This window comes from Stegodyphus dumicola, chromosome 8 (assembly GCF_044657685.1).
Source record: "Stegodyphus dumicola isolate Sdum_Otavi_A_Nest chromosome 8, ASM4465768v1".
Taxonomy (NCBI): domain Eukaryota; kingdom Metazoa; phylum Arthropoda; class Arachnida; order Araneae; family Eresidae; genus Stegodyphus; species Stegodyphus dumicola.
The window spans coordinates 106,612,793-106,638,133 of NC_140775.1; the positions used below are offsets into that span (position 1 = coordinate 106,612,793).

A 25,341-nucleotide genomic window follows, 5' to 3' on the forward strand; every position below is an offset into this window, starting at 1 on the left:
TCACAAACAAATCTCAGACAGAGCATCAAAATTAATTATCTCTGCAAAATATCGCAAACGTTATTGCGCAATGCGTGCACCGTAATTTTTCCCTATGTGGTATTATGCAATCGGAACAAACAGCTGCTATTGGCTGCTAACAGCTGGTATTGGGAGAATAAAGAAGTAAATAACTGGGTGTGTTTCATTCTAATTTTCAACACATGGCGCTAAATTTACGGAATAGAATCATTCTTCACTTGGGTTGGTAGACCGCAGAACTTTTAGTCCTATTCAATCCAGATTGGTAAGTGAGGGGAAAAAAAAAAAAAAAAAAGAGGTCTGTTGTTTGTTTTGCAGCGAACTGTAATAGTTTCAATATTCGAGATTTTGCGGAGAAAGGGGAGAACCTCCCAATCTTCGTACTGTATAATGTATTGGCCAAAAAAATGAAATTATTTTGACTATTCGATTAATTTCCCTTTATTTAAGCCATTCCGAATATTATTCCTTAGAAAGCTAATCTGTGTTAAAACACAACCATTTTTGGAAGTTTACTATATTTCAGCAGTTACTGCAATTATGTTATTATAAATATTCATACATATGCTCATAATATAAGCATAACGATCATAATAAACACGAATATGAACTGACCAAGCGGAACGAGAATGCAAATTATTGAGATCTTGATAGAAATTCAAATGTGTGTAGTATTTGGGTGGGAGGAAAAGAATGCCGAATGTACAGGAATTTTCTATTGCTTTCGCAATTCTTTGACCAATAGAACGACGGGCACCTTTCTGTACTCTTCGTGCACACCAAAGGTTATGTTAATGCAGAGAAAGGGGAAAAAGCTGTTTCTGGGAGTATGATTCACTATCTAACATTCCATATTAGGAAGAAAAGTTGTTTATTTAGTTTCGGTTTTGGTACGAGGAAAAATAGCGCTTTCATTAAAAAAAGCACTAAAAGTAAAAAATAAGCACTAAAAGTAAAAAATAACGGCTTTAAAGAAAAAGTAAGCACCTATAAGGGCCTTTATATTTTATTTTCAAATATAAGGACTTATAAGCACTTATAAGGACCGCTAACGAACCCTGTTAGCATAGCTATTTAAAAGTTTTCAGGAAAGAATTTCAACTTTTATTTATTTATTTTTTTAGTTTTTAAAAAGACAATGGCTGTACCATATAAAGGAAGGTAACGTCTTGAAATAATAATGAAATTGAGAAAGAAAGTTGATTAGAACTCGCATATTAAAATGCAAATGAAGATTACATGAGCTAAAATTGTTTTCTTTTTCAGACAACAAACAAACTATAAAAATATTGCTCCAACATATTCAAGTAAATAATTCTTTTGTGATACAAAAGACAAATGTGAGCCTTACATGCATAAAACATATGCATGCATACATCTACACATCAGTTGAATAATTTTTAATTACCTTATAACAGTGCAAATAATTTAGGAAAAAATTCACGACATCTTTCAGTAGATGTTAAATCATCAGGAAGAATCTGTACATTCTTTAAGCAATAAAATAAAAGTTTTCATATGGAAGTCATTGACTGCTGTCATAATTCTAAGTGCAGAAAAATTTTCATGGTTCTAATATGAAGAGAACTAATAATTTCTAACACAAAGATTATTTGATTTTCTCACTTAGCACACACAGCTTTCCCACTTCTGGGTGGGAAAAGACAGAATTTTACGCATAATTGCTAGTAAAATACAAAAGAAGTAACTCTCTACTCTAAAAAGCATTCTAAAAAAAATTACCTAAGAAGATTAGGAGCCCATACAATGGCAATATTTTTTGGTGTCATTCCCGTATCTTCACCATGAGATGCAATTCTTGCCAAGTGATTTAATAAATACTGCAGAGTTCTGAAATGTGGTGGGGGTAATTGCTGTACTACGTCTCGCACTCTCAACAGTCTTACATCTTCACTTGATTGAACAGCACTCTGAAAATATAGAAACTTATTAGCATTTTAAAAATTTCTGAAAGTAGACTACTTATATCCCTCACAAATACATTATTACAGCTTATAGTACGATTAAGTAAATCTGTTTCTAAATTAAGAACAAATTCAATTTAAAAGTCTTTAAAAAGAATATTATTTGAGATTTCCATTCTTTTTTTAAAAAAGATTTCAATCATGAAAAATATATATGTATCATATGCAAGTTAAAATACAGAACTAATAATTTCAATGTCTTTACAAATTTGAAGTACATGTTATGAAATAACTATGTACTTCGAAGTTTGCTGTTGGAATTTAAATTTCATATATGCCTAAATCCGTACCAAACAGAGAGCTTTACTTCAAAAAATTATTCAATCCTGGATCTACTGATACAGATGTATGCCACATAATTAAAAACTGCGAGAATTGATCATATGAACTTTTTTTGTTTTGTTTGTTTTTGTTTGTTATAATGCTTAAACATGTCCACTTTTATGCAGCCATTAAATGACGTTTTTATTATTATTACTATTAAACATAACATTTTAACAGAACACTTAATTGTAATATAACAAATACAAAATACGAAAAAATTGGATTTTATTTTTAAAACTTCCATTAACTTTTTTCATATTATTTTAAAACAATATAAAAACATCCATAAAACAACAAATTTTCAATAACAACACATTCTTCAAATTACAGTTCATAACTAAAATAACAAATAAATTAAGCAACTTACCACAAATTTATCATACAATTGATATGTTAAAAGAGGATTAGGCAATTCTCTAAAATACATTTTTAAAAGAGATGCTACTGAGTGTATATCATGCACAGTGGCTGGGTCTCCCAAATTAATGGGCCGGTCTTCATCAAAAGCAAGCCTAAAAAGAGTAATAATAATATCAAATAATAAATAAATAAAAAAATCTGAAAGCTTTCAGATTACATTCACATGGGTGTTTTTTTAACATTTTGTGTGTTACATTTATTTACTTAATATCATGTTCTTCACACTCAAATCATAAAAGTGAATTCAACAGCAATAGCACAAAATTAATTTAAAAAGAGCACATCTTTAGAATTTCCGATTACACAGTCTCATGCACTGGAGATAAAAATGTACCCTCCCTCCATACAGAGTTGCAATTGCTTGCTTTGAAATCACAGAGTTTGTTAATAAAAAATTGTTAAAGTTTTACAAAATATGAAATAGATAATAAAACAAATTCCAAATTTGGGCTTCCAGATGCCCATATTCGAGGGGAGAACCACGTTATTCAGAATTTGATTACAAGAAACACACATGCATTCATGCAGATTCTTCATTATTTAATTTCTTTAAATATAATGTAGGGCTATAATATTTGGCAGCAACAATTTGAAAAGTGAAACGCCATTTAGTGAACCAACACAAAATGCCAAAATGAAATTAATAGCCCTTCCGGGAAAACTGTCCCTTTGAGCCGAAAAGATAGAAATTCTAAAAAAATATATTAATTTCTTTAAATAAGTAGGATTTTCACAGCATACACATAATGCAACTAATATTATTTACAAATCACAAATAACTAAAGAGACACTGCCGCAGGATGGAACAAAATTCTAGTAGTGAATTAGGTATCAAAGCTGATTTGTACAATGCCATTATAATAAAGCAAGAACAAGGTTTAATGTTGAAAACAAGAAGAAAATGCACCCGCAAATGCTCTTTCAAGTCTAACAACAACAGAAAATTCTTAATGAAATATTAAACAGGCCAAATACTTTAAAAGTTACTAAACATACTCCACAAGTTACCCAAAAAAAAAAAAAAAAAACTGAAAAGAAAATTTGTAAATTGAAATCTTTGATGCAAATGCGATCATACTATCAGAAATAATAATTTATCACATAAAATAAATTTCACCTATTCCACGCTTCTGTAAAGTCTCTCTTCACCTATTCCACGCTTTTGTAAAGTCTCTCAAAGAATTACAAGTCCAGGACAATTGGTTAAATCCAGATTGGACCACATTTAATTATACAGGGTGTTTATAAAGTCCCGGACCCATTTTGATGTTTAATAACTCACAAAATAATGAAGATATAAACAAACTTATGGCATCTATTGATGGAATAACTTGTGGGAAGATTTTTTAATGCATATTTTCAAGTGCTAAGCGTAATTTTTGAATACATTCTTTGTAAAAATTTCAAAGCCAATTTTTATGTATCAGCAATGCTTTTCCTTTTCAGGTTTGAACATCTTTACTTTTGTAAATATCGTCTGCGCGAGTGGTTAATTTCAGATAATTTCATTTTCCAGTACTTTTTTTAAATATCGTCTGCTTATTAATTTAATTTTTCTCTCTTTTGTTTTTGGCAACTATTGCAATGTTATGTTTACATTTGATGTGTTTGTTCTAGTACTTTTGTATGTGATGTTTTATTCGACTGGATATTAAGGAGAATGCATACACCACAAGAGAAAGCACAGATTTTATGGTGGTTCATAGAAACGAAATCCATAATGCAAACACTGAGAAATTGCAGAAGAATTTACCAGAAAGATCCTCCATCCAAAAGCAGCATCTTGTGGTGGAAAAAGAATTTTCTAGAAACTGGAAGTATCGCAGATAAGAAACGTTCCGGGCGTCCCAGCACAAGTGATTTTAATGTTGAGCGTGTCAGAGAGACATTTTTAAACAATCCTAGAAGATCTGCGAGATCAGCAGCAAGAGAATTGGATATGCCAATTTCGACGGTGTACAAGGTTATTAAGAAAAAATTAAGATTTCATGCATACAAAGTTCAAATTGTTCAAGTTTTGAAACTGGACGATAGGCCTATGAGGATAGCCTTTGCAACAGATATTCTAAGGAGGATAGAAGATGATGCTGAATTTCTGAAGTGGTTCTCCGATGAAGCATCCTTTCATCTTTCTGGCATTGTTAATTGCCATAATGTGCGCATGTAGGGATTTGAAAACCCCCATGAATACCGTGAGGCACAAAGGGATTCCCCAAAGGTTAATGTGTGGTGTGGACTAATGCACAACTGATTCATTGGGCCTTTCTATTTTACAGAAAAGATGGTCTCATCAGTCGTATACTTAGACATGTTGGAAAATTTCGTATTTCCACAACTAGAAGAGCTTCAGCCACATGTCTTTTTGCAACAAGATGGTGCACCACCTCACTGGGGTACCATCATTCGTAGTTCTTTGAATGACCATTTTACAGGAAGATGGATTGGGCGAGGAGGTCCAATTTCTTGGCCACCCAGATCATCTGATATAATGCTGCTGGACTTTTCCCTTTTGGGGATTTGTAAGAGACAACATTTACAGGAGGAGAGTGTCGAACATTGATGACCTAAAAGCCAGAATTACAACCACAATAGCCTCTGTGAATGCCGACATGCTTGCCAGTAGCTGGCGTGAAATTGAATGTCGACTTGATATTCTCCATGCTACGAAGGGGGCACACATGGAAGTTCACTGACAAGGGTCATGAAACTTTTTGAGTCTATCTAAGCATTTATGTTATTAATTTTAATCTATCTTTATTTTATGAGTTATTAAACATCAAAATGGGTCCGGGACTTTATAAACACTCTGTATAATGCATTTTACAATGTAAATGCATCACAGAAAGAATTTCACATCAAGAAAAATTTAAGGAATATGCACTGCAGAGACACACATATATGACTGTTTTGTGGGAAGATTTTTAATGCATATTTTCAAGTGCTAAGCGTAATTTTTGAATACATTCTTTGTAAAAATTTCAAAGCCAATTTTTATGTATCAGCAATGCACTACACTATACACATTTATACATCTATGTATGTGTGTGTACATATACATATATATATGTAAGATAAAAAATATAAAAGCAAACTTCTAATTTTAAATGGCTTTAACATCTTTTATTTTTTATTTAATTTGGGAACTTCATCTCTCTTCAAATTAATTATGCGATCCTACATAATGCTTAATGCAGGATCAATCACCAAATTGTAAACCAAAACATTTTAACTCAAACTGAAACTTTTGACTCCCTCCCTTCTTCCTCTGAATTGATGCATCACTTTTTGCTTCAACTTCTGTGCTGCGTGGATGCTTTGCTATGCTTGCATCTATCACCATAGTATCAAAAATGCCTCGACTTGTTCCTCTTTAATACGGATCAACTATCTATGCTTCTGCATCTCAGTGTTCTTATATCAGTGCTTCCAAAATTGTGCTTTCATTAACATATATATATATAATCACAAAACATTTTTTTAAAATTTAATCATGTCTATAATAATATATAATCATAATAGTATTGCTTGTTTGAAGAGTTTTGGTTTTAATATTTATTAAATTCTTTTATTGCATTTATAAAATTATTTGAAATTTATTACTCAATTTTTGGTCTTTGTGAAAAATTGGTTCTAAATTTCTCACTTTATGTCTAATATATATATAATACACAAATGTAGCTAATAGTCATATCTGAAATATTACCTTAGCCTCTGGATATTAGAACTAACACCTGATAGCCGATATATTCCATCCACAATACCATGCTCTTCAATGAATTCAGCACAACATTTCAACACCATGGGAACTAAAAACAATAAATTTTATTAAATAAAAAAAATGACACCGCAACATTATAAATATTTATTAAGATACAATTAAAGAATTCATAATTAGAAAATTTGTAATTTCATAAAAACAAAATAGCAAATAAATTAACATTTGAAGAGGAGAATATTTAAATTAAAAAATCAGCACAAGAAGTAAAATGTTCACATTCTGAATATTAAAAATTCAGTTACGCAGGAAAAGATTCTCTTCAAGTGAGAAAGTGAAAAAGAATCTGTTTTATAAAATAGTTAATTTACAGTAAACTATCGCCAAACGTGAATTTTCAGAATATGATTTTGCATATATGTGGTATCTTAATTCTGTTTAAATTGTTCAAGGCTAGAATTTTATTCATACATAGTTCAAAATTGATTCACAAATACTGAATGCTTGCTGGTATCACTTTGGCCAGAAGCTATCAACAATTTTAAGGAATGTCCATTGATTAAAAATGAAACCAAGTACAAATTCAAAAAAGTAGCAGCAAAAGATTTTTGAATTTTCAAAAATTGGATAAATGAGAAGCAAAGAATTTATTGAAAACTGACAAATGAAGAATTGTATAATCACCAGCCAACAATGAAAGCAATGCTAATGAAGAAAGTAAAATGCCTTTAGCTTACAAGAAGTTCAACTATTTCTTAAAGAAAGAACAGGAACTCTCTGAAAATTTAACTAAACCACGAAATAAGAGGGCATTTTAAGAGAGCCACCTAAAAACTTTGTGATGCTTACTGCAGAAATTTTTAAGAGTTGTGCCAGTCATTAACCTCAAGAAAAAAAAAACTCCAACTTTTTTTAAAAAAATTAACTGTATCATTGTTTTTAAGCATAATAAAAATTCCTTCAATCAACATTTGTTTTATTTTTTCCTTATAATGACTAACTTATTTAGGTTTGTTTGAATTATACATACTTTTTTAATTATACCTAATACATTTTTTTTCCATAAAAAGTTTGCTTTGTGGAAAGTGATTTTACCACATGGGCAATGTATTAAGGATGCCACCTCTGCATTTGAAAAGGGTTTACTGCATAAATTTTCTAAAAAGAGTAATGCTGTGAATGCAATAAAAAAATTAAGTTAATATGTAGAATTGCAACTAGAAAGAAAGGGGTGAGGGAGAGAAAAAGGTAAAATAAACAATTGGAAAAGTCAACCGATTTTGAACAAAAGAATCAGTCTAAAGATTCTTCAACCAAGAACATGGTTTGAAATAGAAAATATTACAAGTTATTACTCCAAAAATCCTTTTCTCATAGAGTTTAATTTAAACTCAAACTCTGTTATATGAATAACAGAACATTAATAATATTCTTGCATATATGTTCTTGCACAATTATGATTTTTCATGTTACACAAAACTTGGCAGCACATTATAGTTTTCTAGATAGATTTCCAAAAATTTACTTTATATATGTGCACATGACTAACAATGTTACTTACTTTCCCGTCCTGTGTTTAATAAGTGTTCTCCTAAATCACAACCAAAAACTCTTTCTTTCAATATCCCACTCTGTTTCAACTTTCTACGAGAAGGGCGAGAAAGGAGGAAAGATCGAAAAAATGCTATCAACTTCCCATGCCTGCGAAATACTAAAAAAGAGGGAAAATGATTTTATTGAGCAACATATTAAGTAATACATTAAAAAAATTAACAGATTAAGTTTAAAAAAACATACCAGGCTTTGTTGATGTATTTGATAACTTAAAAGAATGTGGCACTTTGTCACCAATAACTTCAACACATTCTGATGGGAAAAATCCAACCTAAAAATGAAATAGCAGATGAGAAAGCACATAAATTTTAGAAGAAAGAATGAGAAAAAAAAGAGAGTAATTTATATAATAATGTAATATTTTAAATTTACTACTTACTTTATTCATCCTATTAATCACAATATATAAAATATATTGTATAATAGTATTTATATAATAATCTGATATATGTTAACTATTGATGAAAATACAAGTAATGCTTCTAGAACAAAGGAAAGAGAAGTTTAAAGTCTACAATAAACAAATGTAAATTACTAACGAGAATACAATAATACTGACGAGTAATATTCCTACAGAAAAGCACACAAATTATAAGTTTACAAAAGACAACCTTTAACTAGTACCGTTGGATCCCGTCTCAATAACTATATAAAAAAAACCAATTGTATTTATTCAAACATGTCTCAATTAACAGAAATGAATAATAACTAACTCTCTTTTCAAGATGAAATTTTTCTAATACAGTCAAAAGACGTTAATTCGGACACCCATAATCCGGACCTCAAAGCTAAAAACTTTCTGCACATGTGCCGCATTGACACATGCGCATAGGTGTTTTCGCGTGCGCGTAAGACCTTTACGACTGCGCATATGCGTATGCGCAAAATACGTTTTCGCGTGCGCGTTTTATGTATAACGGACGGTATAAGCTAAAATTATCTATTTCAGTTAATGTTGATGATTGCGTTGTTCCTTAATCTTCAAATTGGATCCAGCTTATTATTTTTTTGCAGACTGTAAGAGCAATTTTATAAAAGTAAACTTGAACTTTCGATTATGTCAAATAGAATTTCCGATGCTGGAGCTCCCAAAGGATCTACAAAACGAAAGTATGTTTCGATGTCCATCAAACAAAAAGTGGAATTTCTGCAAAAAATGGATAAAGACATGAAGAAGGTGACAGAGTAGTTAGTGAAGACGAAAAAATTTCGATTGACAAATTAGTTGGTATTCTCGGCACAGCAATTACGGGACTTGAACAGCGGAACTTTGTAACTGAACAAGAAATTATGTCTATTTATAGAATTAAAGAGAAAGTATTATCACATAAAACGAAGCAACTTAAACAACTTACATTGAAAGAAATGTTTAATAAAGTAAACAAATAAATATTAAGCTTTTTTTTTTTGTAAACTTTGATACCCTTTAGATCATAATTGTTCTTTATTTCATAAATTACGGTTTCATATTTTTTATTTTATAATTTCTGCATGCCATCTTACGAGATTTAAACTGATGATCTATAATCCGGAAAAATCGATAATCCGGAATCGCCGAAGTCTCGACGAGTCCGGATTAACGACTTTTGACTGTATTTTCAATGAAAATTATGAAAATATTGATAAATGTGATATTACTAAATCTTGTATTGTACTAATTAAAGGTTAAAACAGGCATAATTATTGTTTTTATTATTATGCCTTGCAAAGAAGTTACACAGCAAATGCGAAATGTATAATTGAATTTGTGTGCTAATAAATTATCTATAAAAAGATGCAGCAGATAATATTTTTGATGAAAATTATGAAAATAATAAAATACATGTGATACTACTGAATCTAATATGGCACAGGTTAAAGGTTAAATGAGACACAGTTGTTTTTATTATTATGTACTGAAAAGAAGTACCATAGCAGATATGAAATATATAATTGACTTTGTATGCTGATGAATTAGAAATAAAAAGATGCAGTAGAATATATAGTTACACTTACTTCAAAACCTTTTTTCCCTCTCCACCAGGACGATTCCTCAGGAGGAGGCATATCAATCACAGAAATCATGTCACCCACCTAAAATACAAAAGGAATAAAATAAACACATCAACACAAATTTTTCAAAACTCTTTGGATGTTGCAAACATTACACCATATCACTTACAGTTATAGATAAGGTTTAAGTCAAAATTGAAGAGATTATCACGATTGTCCCAACTCCAGTTTTAGCCAAGAGACTTTAGGTTCTAATGCAAATGTCTGGGCTCCAGTTTTATGAAATGAAGTTCCAGACTGAATAACAATTTTTTCATACATGAAGTGTGTCGTGATTTTTTTGAAATTAGTGACTATAAGTCTTTTATGATGATATAAGTATTCATTTGATTCAGAATTATTCAGAATTGGTACTTATGTATTAACATAACCACATTAGCAGAGTTTGTCAATTTTCATGGCACTTCCAAAAAAGTTTTCCAAACTACCATTACTTGCCATAAATTGGTAAATATTATCAATAAATGAAAACTCATTTTAGCAATTAAAGATAAAAATTAATAAAGATTAACCAATATACCAAAAAAAATTGAATATACTTTGAAGGAAATTTTCCAGTAATATTTTTTGCACTGTTCTCTCCCCGAATACAGTGCCGTGTTTTCACTTAAAAAACATCACAGAATTGTACAAACTCAACAATGTGCAAGACATTTCATCACTGTTCTCTTTAGCCAGTCTGAATGCACAATACTATATTCCTCCAGAATATTTACTGCTGATTCTTCCACTGCTGGTAAATCCCTCAGGTACAAGTGAGTTTTAAAGTCAACAATATTGCAATTTAGCTAAAAAACTTGATCTTGAAACTTAGCATACAACAAAAAGAAAACAAAAAAATGTCAATGCTAGACTGAAGGACTATATGAGCACAGTTGTCTGAAGTGCATGGTTGTCATGAGTTTAGCAGATTCTGAAAATTTGGCTGCTTCTACTAAGGTGATTGTGATAATAAGTACCTTAGAATTCAATTCATTTCATTCATTCTCTCTGTGACAGTTGCAGATGAAGAGCTCTTCGGCAAACGTGACAATCAATTTGAGTGTTTAAAGTGCCAGAGTAGCATATAACATACACAAACACTACATTCTAAAAAAAAATGTTATAAATATTTAAAATTTATTAAACTGTCAAAGCCTCTTGTAGCTTAACGGTAACGTATAGTCATTTCAGATGATGGATGTGAAAATCAAATGTAATTTACACATTAAAAAGATATAATTTTAACAAATAATAATATTAACAATGACTAAAAAATAAAGGAAATTATTTATCCCCTGTATATATTTCTATTAATTATCAAAAAAGCACTGATTTTTAATTTCTTGATTGCTCAAAACTGGAAAATTTATTCAGATATTGCCAAGATTTATTCTATGATACACATTATTTTAAGCAAAGGTTGATAATAGACAGCAAAATTTATGAAATATGGTTGAAAATGAAGTAGTTCTTAGAATCCAAGATTAATAATGCATGCCCTATTTTAAAAATCTCGAGCCCTTATAATTAAACACATATTTTTGAAAGAAATAAGGCACCTTGCCATCAAATTCAGTGAACTGCTAAACAATAGAAAAAAATGTTAACATGAAAATACTTGTACTTAGCACATAATATTTACTTTTCAGAAAATTGGCATGGCATGGCTTCGGCATTTTCAAATTTGCTTTATAATGTACTGTTGCAAGCATGCGGGTTCGTAATAAATTGAATGCACAAGTCATAAGAAAAGTGAATAAAATTTATTCTTATCCCAACAAATAAAACAAAATGCTGGAATTTCCTCAGAGATATTCAGATAACATCGCAATATCTCATAGTAGCGGACAATATCTCATATTTTAAACTACTAAAACATTGAATAGAACTCAATTAGAAATACCGAGAAAGCTAATCCAATCTCACCGCGAATTCGCAACAATCAACAACACCTAAGTAAATAACTCGTAAAATAATTGAGCTGAGATATTTCTGTCCAACTTTTATAAGCTTTTTAATCATGCATGAGAACATTCTAGTAAGTTTTACTTCTCGAGTTTTCTGGAAAGCAAAAGCAATTACGAGATATCTATTTATTAAATGTGCATGCTTTCGTATTTTTAATATTTCGGCATAGCTTTCTCTTAAAACTTGATGCGCATAGCATTGCACGGGGAAATTAAACAATTTAATTACAGTTTTACCAAAAATAGCAAACTAAATACAAAATCCGTAAAAAAAATAAATTAAGGCTATTTATTTAATAACATAAATTTTGATATTTCACCCAACATTCTTTATAAAGGATAGTTTAGATAAAAACTATTTAATTTTTCTGTTTATATTACTGCCAAGTATCATGAACAGGTTTATTCCCTATCCCACATACAAACAAATCATAATTTTTTAGCTCTCTTAAAAATATGATAAAATCTAAATCAAGTTAGGGATCTGTTCATTGATTTCAAGAAGTAATTAAGCACAGCTGGAGAAGTTTATAAAATTTATCCTCATAGAAAAGAAGACTGGGTATTTAAATGCAAAATTTACACAAAGGTGTCAAATTACATACCTCTAAGAGGTTCAGTATGGAATACAATAATAAAAAGGAAAATCCTTTAAGAAAAGATATATTGCATTCTTAAAATGTTGATTTATTTAATACTTGAAAAGAAATTTAAAAGAAAATAAATAAAATTTATTAAATCTTACTTGCTTGAACAAAACACTGATATTGTAAAATTGACTGACGTTACGAAGCGGTAACCTTTGAAGATAATCCCCGACTCCATATCACAATAAAATCAATGAAGCACTAACTATACACATGACGACTACAATAAGGGGTCTGTTAAAAGCTCTAAAAATCCACTTGTCCTTATTTAAAAGGCCGCAAAACGTGGCATGGTGTTGCCGGAGAGTGAAAAACCCAACCCAGTATTACAGTTCAGAAGATACAATACTCTCCATCGATTTATCAAGATTGAATACATCAAAATGATAAGCAAGTTCTGCGTTATGATCCAAATTCATACGTGCTCACGACTTCCGATTTTCCGAAAAACGACTCAGAAACGGCGTGAAGCTACAAGCTAATCAACACACGACATTGCAGAATATGGCATAAAAAATACGCACACTCATAGGGTTGCCATAAGGAAGAGAACAGTTTCATGGTCAGGATGGAAAAAAGATGCCAACTCGCCAAGTAACGGGTTCATCGAGTTTTACCGTTAGCTGCGTCAAAATCATATGCAGAGGAATCGAAGCTCGCGGTTGTGATGAAGCTCATTTCAAGGATGTCTCGCTATTATTACAAAAGTATTTTTCACTACAGTTCCAAACTCATATTCTGCTTTTTGATCAAAAAAACAAACTGCTTAAATTCCTGATTACATGACTTAAATTTGATGAGGAGCAAAAACAATGTTTCATGTACGTTAGTTCTTAAAAAAACTTTCTTATCTTAGAGTAAAAAGAGAAACGATAACATAAGAAAAACCATTATTATATCAGTAACATAGGCTGCTCCTAAACAAATAAATAATAATAATAAAAAATTAAAAAATAATAATAATAATCCCTTAACTACATTCACAATTAATAAGATCCATAAAGCGAATGTTTTTCCATGCTGTGCAGTTATTATTAGAATGTTTAGTGGGCAACTCGATAGCCAAATCCTTTCCACTTTTCTCTGCCTGGTGTATACAAAGAACAAGTAAACTAGAGGCTAAATACAACTCTGAAAATGACACGTAATTAACGAAATCTAGCGTGCGATCTTGCGAGGATCGCCTCTAGTACTAGTCTGAAAATTTATCTTACAATCCTACAAACTCAATACCACACAACTAGGTATAATTAGTGCCGTCTTGCCAGCATCATCGGCCTCTGAGCACACCAGTGTGTTGGGGCTCCTACGGACAACAACTTACAAAAACGAAGTGTGGGCCCCTACGATAACCATTCATAGAAATAATGTGCAAGTGATATGGTAAAAGGATTAATATGGGGACTCTATGCTAGTGAGCCACCCGGCCAAGTGCAGGGCGGGCGCATGCATTAAGATGGCCTTGGATGTAATAAAATGTTATACACGCGTTATGTTAGCTTTTAGGTCTAAATTCCCGGTACTGATCATACATATCTTCTTCTTTAAGTAAAAAAATAAATTTAAAAAAAAATTCCTGGTTCCCAAAATAAATTCGATACATAAATGAGCTCCGGGTTATTTGGATGGATAAAGTCTCTTCAAAATGATATACTCGCAGCTTTTAATCGTCCAGTAAACATTCTGGGTTAACCATTATTGCTTGAAAAATCAAGCTTAATATATTAAATTGAAAAATTCTAGCCTTTACTACATTCAGTTCTCCTGCTAAAGGGTGGATTTTTACGATTGCTTCTCTAATTTTTGGATGCACAATATCGCTCGCCTGATACGTGGAGATTGACCGGCCTGGGTAACATTTTAGGTGCCAAGACGGCGAAGTACTATTCGATATGACCGATCACGTTTCGCCGAATGTGTGTTTGCCAGTATCTCCCACGAAATGTTTAGAATTTTTTTACAATATGAACAACCAATAAAGTTTAACTTTTCTTAATTTTAAATCTGAAACTCGCGTATTTTTTAATGAAATATTATTTCTGAATACATAAAACAAGAGCGAAGTTGAAAGCTCATTTGTTAAGCATTTGTAGCATGTCATATACGAGACTTAACCTATTATGTTCATGCTTTCTTTTCGGAGAGGATTCCATGACACATTCCCGGGAAAGGGAAGACAGAGAATAGCCCACCCACAAAAAAGCCAGCCCTTTCAGAAGTCACTGAACTAGAACCAACTGGTAACCCCTTTCCTTTCAACGCACCCATTCATCTTCCTTAGAAGTGCATTAAGTTTCTTCAGTGGAACTTAAGACAATACAGGTGGCTTGAAAGATAGCACGGACTACAGCCGTTTATGTTCATCAGCGCGGTAGCCAGCTTCTGTTACTCACCATATTTACCGTTAAAATTTGCGATCAGAATTCTGTAACAACGGGACAATTATTATTTAGAGTAAACATATATCTTCCTCCTGAAACTATATATATTTGAATCATTCAAAAACAGATACATATTAAGCAAACAATATGGTGTGAGTTTAATTAATTCATCAGCTCACTTTCTACGTTTAAGTTGTCAAGAGAATTTTCCAGCTTTAAAAAAAAAAGGATCGAGGCAGTCGAAAACAAAGAAACTACCCAGTCTGTTGAGAGATGAGCTTATCAGCACACTAACATCTGCGCAACGTCATGCATTCGACGTCATGAAGAGTAAAGCGCTAATTTTATCGAATTTTTGTGAAATGAGAACAGAATTCTTGTTAATCAATGAATAACTGAAAGTCATCAAAACTGAAAATTCGAAAAACTAGCATGTGGTCTTTATCGTGTACTAACACAAACTGAAACTGGAAAGCGATATTATTTACGAAGATCGATCTCCTGAAGGACGAAATAACTGACGTGATCAAAATCATGCACACAAAGAAGATATGCAAAATTGCCAATCATAAATTTCTTTAAGCTGCAAGAAAAGTTTAAAACGATTTTACAGAAAGAATGATTAACTTTTTCCAACAAGAAATAAATCATTTTAATAAAGTTTGGGGGTAAAAGAGAAAAAAAAAAAAAAAAAGATTTGGTACAAGATTTTAGAGTTTACGAGAGGACGGGGCAGGGGGAACTTCTATTGCCATAATTAATTTACTCTGCTTAACATTCCTGTCAATGTATGTTTATGATGTAGCACCTGAAAAAAACCTCAAAAGAATGATTACCTACAAACCTCAAAAGAATGATATTTCGGGAAAATTTCCTTTTGAAAATTAATTTGCGGTGTAACTAATGACACGGAGATCTAAAATCTAAGTTTGATCATTTGGCAGGGATGTATATTCGCAAAAAATCACTTCTCAAATAAAATAATAATACTAACAATAAATTTTTTTTAAAAAATCCACATAGAATTTTTTTTGGGGGGGAGTAGAAATATTGTAATAACGTCCCAGCAGGGGGCGTAACGTCGTGGTCAGACTAAGCGACTCGGTGAAAGAGATGCTCAAAAATTAATTTCAAGATTTCATCAAAATAAACAAACAGGGGAAGCCAACCTAAACAAGAAACTCAAGTAACAAATGCATCAAGTGCATGATCTAAACATATATAATTCTATTCACAATTTTTCATCAATTTTGAAAAATCACATGCATTTTCCCCCTTTTTAAACAGGATTTATACACAGTCTAAGTTGGTAAGCATAATGGTGTGAAAGTTAGCTGGTTGGATGCAAGATGAATATGCTATTTCTTGCTATGGAATACGACCGATGAGCCACCTCTTCAAGTTGCGGAAAGATGCCAGATAGCTTCCTTAATTACTTAGGAGAAAAAATGAAATGTCGGCGGTTTCTTGAAAATGATTCTAGCATCAGATATCTTTCTTAGTTATTTCCCAGCGTACTTCTCATACACTAATTTACTTGGAACGGATTTCGGCAGACAGTTAGCCATAATGTCTAACTGGGGAAATCCGATACGCCAAGCGGCGTTTCGGCAGAATGCCAAACACATTATTCTAGCGGGCAAAATTCAAAAGTACACTACAAAAAGAGTAATGAGGCTTTTGTATTACAGCTCTACTTCAAGTAAAAATTAATCAACAATTTATTACGCATATAACATATTGATAAGCTTATTGTACAAACTGACCCATGAGTTCATTTTCTACAGTCCACAGCAAAGTTACTTACTTACTATACAAAGGAATATTAAAAGTTAATCATAAAAAAAACTACTTTCTATAACAAATAAGTTCTTATCATGTATAATGCTTACAGGGAAAAATTCGTATAATGAAAAAAAAACCATATAGTAATTCGCAAAATCCATACGACAGATTTGGGGGGGGGGATTACACTCTGAAATCTTCAGGTAACAATCTAATATCTCAAAAGACAACAAACCAATTAAAAACGTTAAAAAAAAGGGGGGCTTGAATTTTTTTTTTTTTTTTTTTTTTTTTTTCTCTTCTGTTAAAGTCAAATCACAAAATTAAATTTTTAGTGCTAAATAAAATTTATAATTTCAATTTAAAAAATTTATGGCGGTTGCTTCTGCACTTCTCTTTTGAATGCAATATATAAGAAAACTGCCCAAATTTTTAAAAATAAGTAACTTAACTGTAAGGGAGAAAATTTAATAACAGTCTAAAACCTCGAACAGTTTACTGTTAAAATTAAAGGGGAAAAAAATTTAAATACAGTAGATTTGAAAACAGTAATCTAATTTTGGTAAGAAAATTTCAGTTTACACCACCTGAAACAATTTTAAGCTTTATTAAAACACACTTACTAATTTAAGAGTTTTAATCTCCCAGAAATTAATGATAGGGAACATGAAATATTATACTTTAAATTGAGCTATATTATTAAAAATGGAAAAGCTAAAGAAAAGAATAAGAAAGAAAATCTGAAAGCTTTCAGATTTTATTATTACGGCAACATTTTTTAGCGTCTTGTGTGTTACCTTTATTTATTAAATATCATGTTCTTCGCATTTAAATCACATAAAATTCAATTCAACAGCAATATCACAAAATGTTTAAAAACAACATATCTTTAGAATTTTCGATACACAGTCTCGCGCACTGCACATGAAAATGTTTCCCCCCCCCTCCCGTACAGTATTGCCATTGCTCGCTTTGGAATCGCTGAGTTTGTTAATCAAAAATTCGCTAAATATTTACAAAATTGGAAATAGATAATAAAACAAATTCGAAATTCAAAATTCGGGCTTTTAAGTGCCCATGTTCGCAGTAGGGTTACGTTATTCAAAATTTGATGGCTCTAGGTACCGTTGTTTTTTCATAATGCGAGAAACATCATGCAGATTCTTCACTATTTAGTTTCTTTAAACATAATACATGACGATAATATTTCGTGGCAACAGTTTGAAAAGTGAGGAAAAACAGAAAGTGAAACGACACAAAATGCCGTTAGGAGACTTGATAGACCTTTATAGCTTGCGCCTAACGTCCATTTGGGCTAAAAAGAAAAGAAATTTGAAAGGATTCAGATTTTAATGTCACACCACAGGGTTTGTTGATGTGTTTTATGTTTTTGCTAAGCATCGCAGGTTACTAATCTGCTCTTGGATCCACTCCTTCTAATACAAATTGTCTTTTTAACTTTATTATTAAGCATCGCTTACTTCGCACTTACAGTCCCTATACAGTGTTAAGCATTGGCATAAATTTTCTATTCTGCGCCCGTCTTTTCTCCATTCATTAAATAAATGTTCAGATTTCTTAGCAAGTTGACTTACAAAACATTTTTTTTTTTTTTTTTTTTTTTTTGTTTTGTTTTTTTATTATAAACTCTCTCTCTCTCTTTTTTTTTAATTAAATACCACGTTCTTCGTACTTACGCCACATAAAATTCAGCAGGAAAATCAAAAAATATTTTAAAAACGCGTACCTTTAAAATTTCCGATGAAGTACCAGGAGTTACCATACATTCTTTTATATGTGCCATATTATTTCTTTAAAAACTATCAGTTTGCGCGGCTGTTCGATTGAAATAGCTATAAGAAGAAAGGGAAAAATGTATATAAGGATTTTAATAATTTGTTTAGTTTGATTACAGCAAAGCGCACTACTGTTATCTTCCTAAAGGGAGGGATGCCCTCGTGGAGAACTTTCTAAGGGGAACTGGCTTGTATACACATTACATATGGGGAAAACTACGAAAACGCCCAAGCAACAGGCCTGTTCACCTGGAATGGAACCCAGGTCGGAAATACCACTGTTCAGGGTCTTTACCGCTCGGCCGCTGGTGGGCTTAATGATTTTAATAAGTCTAGTCGGTGAAATTTCATAAAAATATTTATTATTTCTGATTAGATATCTCGTGATTTTAATGCATTTCTGTTTAAATCAATCCTTTTAAAAAGTAGGGAAAATATTCTTAAGAAATTTTTATTGCTTTTAAGTCATTTAGTTTACTCAATAACCTTCCACGTTAAATCTGAAAGTACGAGTAGTTTTAGTCTTAACTGAATAGCAACACAGTGGGTGTGATTTTCAATGCTCGGCATTTATTCCAACAATTCCTGTAGATATGTACGCAAAAACAGAAGCGGAAAGGATGCTTTACATAAGACTGAATCAGAAGAAACTACATCCAACTTCGAGACATGATCACAAAATGACGGAAACATTGACAACATTGGAACAACGGTAATCTTACCCTCATCTTACATAGGAAGTATGAGACACATGTACGAATACATCCAAGATTCAAAAGAAAATTCCCGATGAAGAGAGAACTACAAATCAACTGGCATGATGGTAAACGTGGAAGAAAGTGCTAACTTCCCTGCAGAATTTTTTAACTCTTTGCAAATACCAGGAATGCCATTATACTGCCTTGGACTGAAAATTGGATCTCCGATTATGCTACTCAAAACTCTCAATTCACCAAAACTATGTAATAGATGGTCGTCAAACAGTTATCTAATAACACCATCGAAGCCGAACTTATGACTGGAAAGGACAAAGGACACACAGTATTTATCCCCAAAATACCACTGATATCTACTGAACTGCCACTGCAATTTCCAATCAAATTAGCCTATAGTTTTACAATTCACAAAGCTCAAGGACAAACTTTAAATCATTGCAGCATCAACCTCAAAGATTCATATTTTTCTCACGGTCAGATTATACGTAGCTTGCTCTCGAATAGGAAATTTGAAAAATTGCACAAACCCCGGATAACACCATGAAAAATGTTGTTTATTGAAAATAGTTCAAATATGTTTTCAATAAAAAAATTTTACCTCTTATATTTTAACGTTTATCCTTTTATTCCATATTCCATCTTCCACACAATCTCATATCAATTCCCTCAGTGGGTACCCCAATATACACTCATTTCCAAAAGTTAAGCACGAAGAGGAAAATGCTAATTTCTGGAAGCCAATCGAAATTGAAGAGGATGCAATTCGCTGAGGAGGTAGATGGAAGTATGCAAATATGTTAGGTAACAGCCAATCGCGCTTTTATGTCAAGAAATATGCATAAACAGCAGTCTTATAACAAGCCAGCTTTATGAAGGGCTACAGAAGTTGAATGTAAGTGCTGATAGAAGGTGTTTAAAACTTTCGTACAATTTGTTTTCAAAACATACGTGTTTCTATGACTTCCAGGAGACGAATGGAAGATTTGGAGTGCTGGCGTGCTGTGGGGCGCATTGAAGCAGGACAGTCGATCACAGATGTTGCTCTTTTCTTCAGCGTTCATCATTCTGTAATTTCACGTTTATGAAAACAATTCCAAACCACACAGACAGTTGTCCGAAGGCCCGTAGCCGGTCGCCCAAGGGTTACAACCCCCGCGGAAGATCGATATATTGCTATTGTACAGAGCGACCTCCACACGTGTGACATCTATGGTTACAGCGTCCATTGGTAAGGCGATATCTGCAGCTACTGTACGCCAAAGATTACATATGCGTGGATTGTACGCCCGGGTACCTCGAGTTTGTGTTCCTCTATTCGTCCAATCAAGAGGGACACGATTGGGAATATGGCAATTGGAAAGTGTCTGACTGGGCAATGCCATGTTTACTAATGAGTCAAAATTTACTCTGGAGCCAGAAGACAAGCGTATAAGGATATGGCATGAACAACGAAAACGCAATCAGTCCCAAAACATCACGCATTCCGAGGCGTAAGCATTATGGTGTGGGCAGGGATTTCATTAGGATACCGCACCGACCTGCACATCTTTAAACGGGGTTCTTTGACAGCTGTCTGATATCGAGATGAAGTCCTAGAACCCATTATGAGATTGTACGCTGCAGCAGTTGGCCCTACTTTTGTTTTAAAGCTGAAAACTGCTCTACAAGAAGAATGGCGATTGCTTAACTCTGCGGTGGTTGACCACCTAATTGAAAGCATGGTCACAAGGTGTAAACTTTGTATTCAGATGAGGGGGGAATCAGATACCCTACTAATATCCTTTTCTTTTTTTCATTTTATGCTGTTTATTTTCACTTTATACATAATTCTGTTATGTATAAGAAGTGTTTTAAATGGAGAAAACATTCATGTTTTGGCAATGTCAATTAAAGAAAAAAAGCCCCCCCCCCGGTTTCTTATATTTGGGAAAGTTGTATACTCGTTATATACATATATGTAATGATTTTAAAATGCATAGATGAAAACAGTGGAACTTTTAACAGCTTAGATGACCGAGAAGATCGTAGTGAGTTGAAGGTGGCAGAGTGGAAAGCATGACACAATTTAGCACAACGTATCTTGAAAAATTACAATCTTTTTTTGGTTTACAATTAATTTGATTGGACAAGAAACATCTGCATTAAAACGTTACGTAGGATAAAAAAATCTGGAACCTGTGAGAAGAGATGAATTTACGGGCAGATCACCAAATTTAGAATGTTGATTTTGAGGTCGCCAAAAAAAGTCTATGACTTGCGCTAAAGCTGCAAAGTAATAAACCAATAATTCATAATAATTTATAATAAGAAAACTTTGTACTTTTCCGTTTTGTCGGCGCAGGCGATAAAATCGCCAATAATGGTACAACTGATGCCAAATGGAATATCCTTGCTGGTAACCTTTTACGCATCATTTAAAAAAAAAAATCGCAGCCATTTCTTATCAGATTGATTGTATCTTTCAATACTGGCATATAATTACATAGAATTTTTATCACATAGCTGAATTTTATGCCCTTATCTGATAAAAGCCAATTACGTCAATTAAAATACTTAAGGTAATTAAGTCAATTACGATGCAATCACAGCGCTCACCTGAAGGCGAAAATATAGGAAAGGCAAAGTCAAGGTTGAATTCATCAATTCTAATGAGAATGCACTAGCGAAGTAGAGCACTGCGGTTTTACATAATTTTCAAGTAAACTATTCGTACGAATTCAAATAATTCTTGCATTTAAACTTGAATTCCAAATTAAGATTTAACTTGAAATTAATGTAGATAATTTGTTGTAGTTTATGCGAGATGAGATCACTTGGGGTCACATGATATGAACCGACGAATCAGGATGAACCGTGAAAGCATAGTACATTCTTAAATTAATGTCTTTTTACAAATTTATTGTCTTTATTTATTAAAATGTTTATGCCTTCGAAATAAAAAAATTCTTAGAACTAACATTTTGAATCTGTATACTGTATGTTGTCATCAATAAAGTCTGCTTGGCGAGATTTGCGCCGGCGAAACGGAAAAGTGCTGAAATCTTTCCATACACCATCTCCAAGGAACACAAATTTAAAACATGAATGAAAAAAAACTTTTAGTCAAAATTTAAATTAGCATTTTAAATATTAATTTCAATCTCCTTGTTTAAAAAAAATCATCTAAGAAAAATCCTTAATCGATTGATTGCAGATTAATCGACTTATATCAAGGGGATAAACCAATCTACCAAATTTTTTTCATTCATGGTTTTAAATTGAATTTGTGTTCTTTGGAGATGTTATATGGAACGTTTTTTTATTATAAATTATTATGAATTATTGGTTTATATATAATTTATTTTCTAGTAGATTATTTAATATATTATCTCCTTTGAAAACAATAGTTAGAAAGTTTGACTCCCATATGACAAAAATTGACCCAGATATTTAATTTCAAAATTTGCAATTTTTCATGTCATTTTCAATTTAACGGTTTATTGAAACGGTTAATTAAGTTAGAATAATTACAGTAAATAAGTTTATAGAAGTGAAAGAAAAAAGTATAATTTAATAGGCCGTACAAGGAAGTCATGTGGTGTCCACATCAGATTTTTTTAAAGTAATTTCTATCCGGAGAGTCGTTTCCTTCCCCTATCCCGTTATCGCGTACCATCAAACAACAGGGGCACAGTAAAAGATTGTCACACATGCACAATCGCACTTTCCGACCACTCTGCGCGCATGATACATAGAAACAGATCTTTTTGCTCATGCTTAAAAGTATTTGACTACCCCTGCTTTAAATTATATAATATCAAGGGCAAGACCGGCAATGACTACCGGAATTATTGATGCCAAAATGCGTTCATGTTTCGAGGTACATCCTTATACGAAAGCACTTTTTCTACTCCAAAATCATCACAAAAAAACGAACTGACTGATAACCACTTTCAAGACTTATTCACGATACCGCTGAAAATTGATATAGATGAAGCTATTGCTTCCCATGAATGCTCACAATGTTTTTATTAACTTGTGTTGTATTTTAAACTAAAATCAGAATCACACACTACACAGAAAACTATACATTCAAAATGGCAATTTGAATGTTGAAAGTTCTTATATTTAAAACCTCATTTACTTAGCCTTTGTGCTGTAGTACCTTTTTTTTTAAAGTCAATTCCTACTTAGGTCAACAGAGAAAAACTTTATTTTAGTTACTTTTTATTAACTTTACTAACATTTTTTCATTTCTAATTTAGGAAGCTAATGGTGGTCTATAATTTCTCACTCTATCCATCTCTTCTAATATTTCATTACTGCAAGGAACCTTTCCAGTGAATTTTCAGTTCTTCAATTAATATTCCATCTAATGATTTCACATGACTCAAGGCGGCATATGCTTGGCCTGCTGCGAAGAGTTTTTGTCCTAGATGTATTACTGCACAATCTACAGTGCTATTAATTTATTTTATTAAGCAAGGAACATTTTAAAGTGTTATATTTTAAACATATATTATTATCATGTTAACATGAAAATATGAGGAGAATTTTTGCTACATAATGGGACATTACATACACTTCATCCACCTCTAAAAAAACTACAATTCTTTAATTCTATACACTTTAAAAATCTTTAGAACTCTGTCTTACTGTTGTCACTTATTTTTGTTAAATATTACAATCCCATTTATCACAGTCATGTACTATTATTTATAAGTTTTTATAAAAATAATTTTTACGCCACGTGAGAATTCCTAATAAACGGTCATTATTTGCAAATCTTACAATATTATTTAAAAAACAGCATATCCTTAGTTCTGATAAACAGGAAGAAATAAGTAGGAATTGACTTTAATATGTGAAAAAAACTGTATTAACATCAAGTGTCATCCACTACAAGTTTAAATAAATGTATTTGAACTTGAGTAGATGAATAAAAATATTTTATTAACGATTGAAAATTTAAACAAGATATAGAGAGAGTGTGAGCTAACTGTATGAATTTAATAATAATTTCAAAGAAATGTAACATCAGTTAACCTGTTCCACTTTCTGTTTTACCTTGATTAAACTGCAGTATAAATTTGAGAGCTTATGAAATAATAATAATAAATCTGAGCAACCGATGATGTGAAAAAACATCTCAAGCCGCCTCGTGAATGTACAGAGTATGGTCATCTCAGTTTCCCCCGATTTTTAAATTGCAAATAACATAACAGCTTTAACAACACAAACTTCAAACTGCAGCCCAGAATTAGTTCTGAAAAAAACATACGAAATATGAGAACTCATCCCACAATTTTATTCATTATTTTATTTGTCGTTTTCTCAGTAGAGCACGACAGATTGATAAAATAAGTATTGTGAACCAAACAATATAACAATCAGAAACTTCTGCAAGATTAGCTCTCAAAGAGTAGCCACAAAATAAAAATTTATTGAATCAATAATAGTAACAATTATTATATATGCTAAATAGAGATGGTTGAGCTATAAACAAAGTTTCGTTTTATTACTGAATCAATAATAGTAACAATTATTATATATGCTAAATAGAGATGGTTGAGCTATAAACAAAGTTTTGTTTTATTACTGAATGTTCATTAATTTACATCTATACGTGCAACACTGTTTCAATGATTACAAGCTCCACTGTATTACATTACTATGCATTAATAATTTTTAATTGAGAATCGTGAAGCATTCTATATGGTTCCTTTATGTTAATTAACCAGTTATTTTATGTCTTGGATTTTTACTGTTCCTTCTTTCTTCCGTTTTCCCGCCAGAATGAAAATTAAATCGCGAGTGAAATGAGGTTTTTTTTAGATTGTAAGACACAGCATATTCAGCAGGGCTTATTTTCTAAAATTAGAAGTGCCTGAGCCCTATGGAAGACCGTCAACAAAGACTAAATAAAAATAAAAAAAAAAAAAAAAAAAAGATTATTA

At 31.9% G+C, this 25,341-nt stretch overlaps 1 protein-coding gene across 3 annotated transcripts in view; it reads right to left on the reverse strand.

The window, feature by feature from the left end:
- Positions 1-25,341, reverse strand: part of CdGAPr (GTPase-activating protein CdGAPr) — a 255,305-nt gene that overhangs the window by 25,239 nt on the left and 204,725 nt on the right. For 2 of the 3 annotated variants that reach the window (XM_035361218.2, XM_035361217.2), the window contains 6 exons: positions 10,075-10,152; positions 8,263-8,350; positions 8,027-8,176; positions 6,454-6,556; positions 2,698-2,842; positions 1,765-1,952 (listed from right to left, as the gene is read on the reverse strand). In XM_035361218.2, the coding sequence (XP_035217109.1) occupies positions 1,765-1,952; positions 2,698-2,842; positions 6,454-6,556; positions 8,027-8,176; positions 8,263-8,350; positions 10,075-10,152 (752 nt within the window). Of the gene's footprint in view, positions 1-1,764; positions 1,953-2,697; positions 2,843-6,453; positions 6,557-8,026; positions 8,177-8,262; positions 8,351-10,074; positions 10,153-12,825; positions 13,228-25,341 lie in introns of those variants that run through there. The other variant, XM_035361219.2, reaches the window with a different exon arrangement.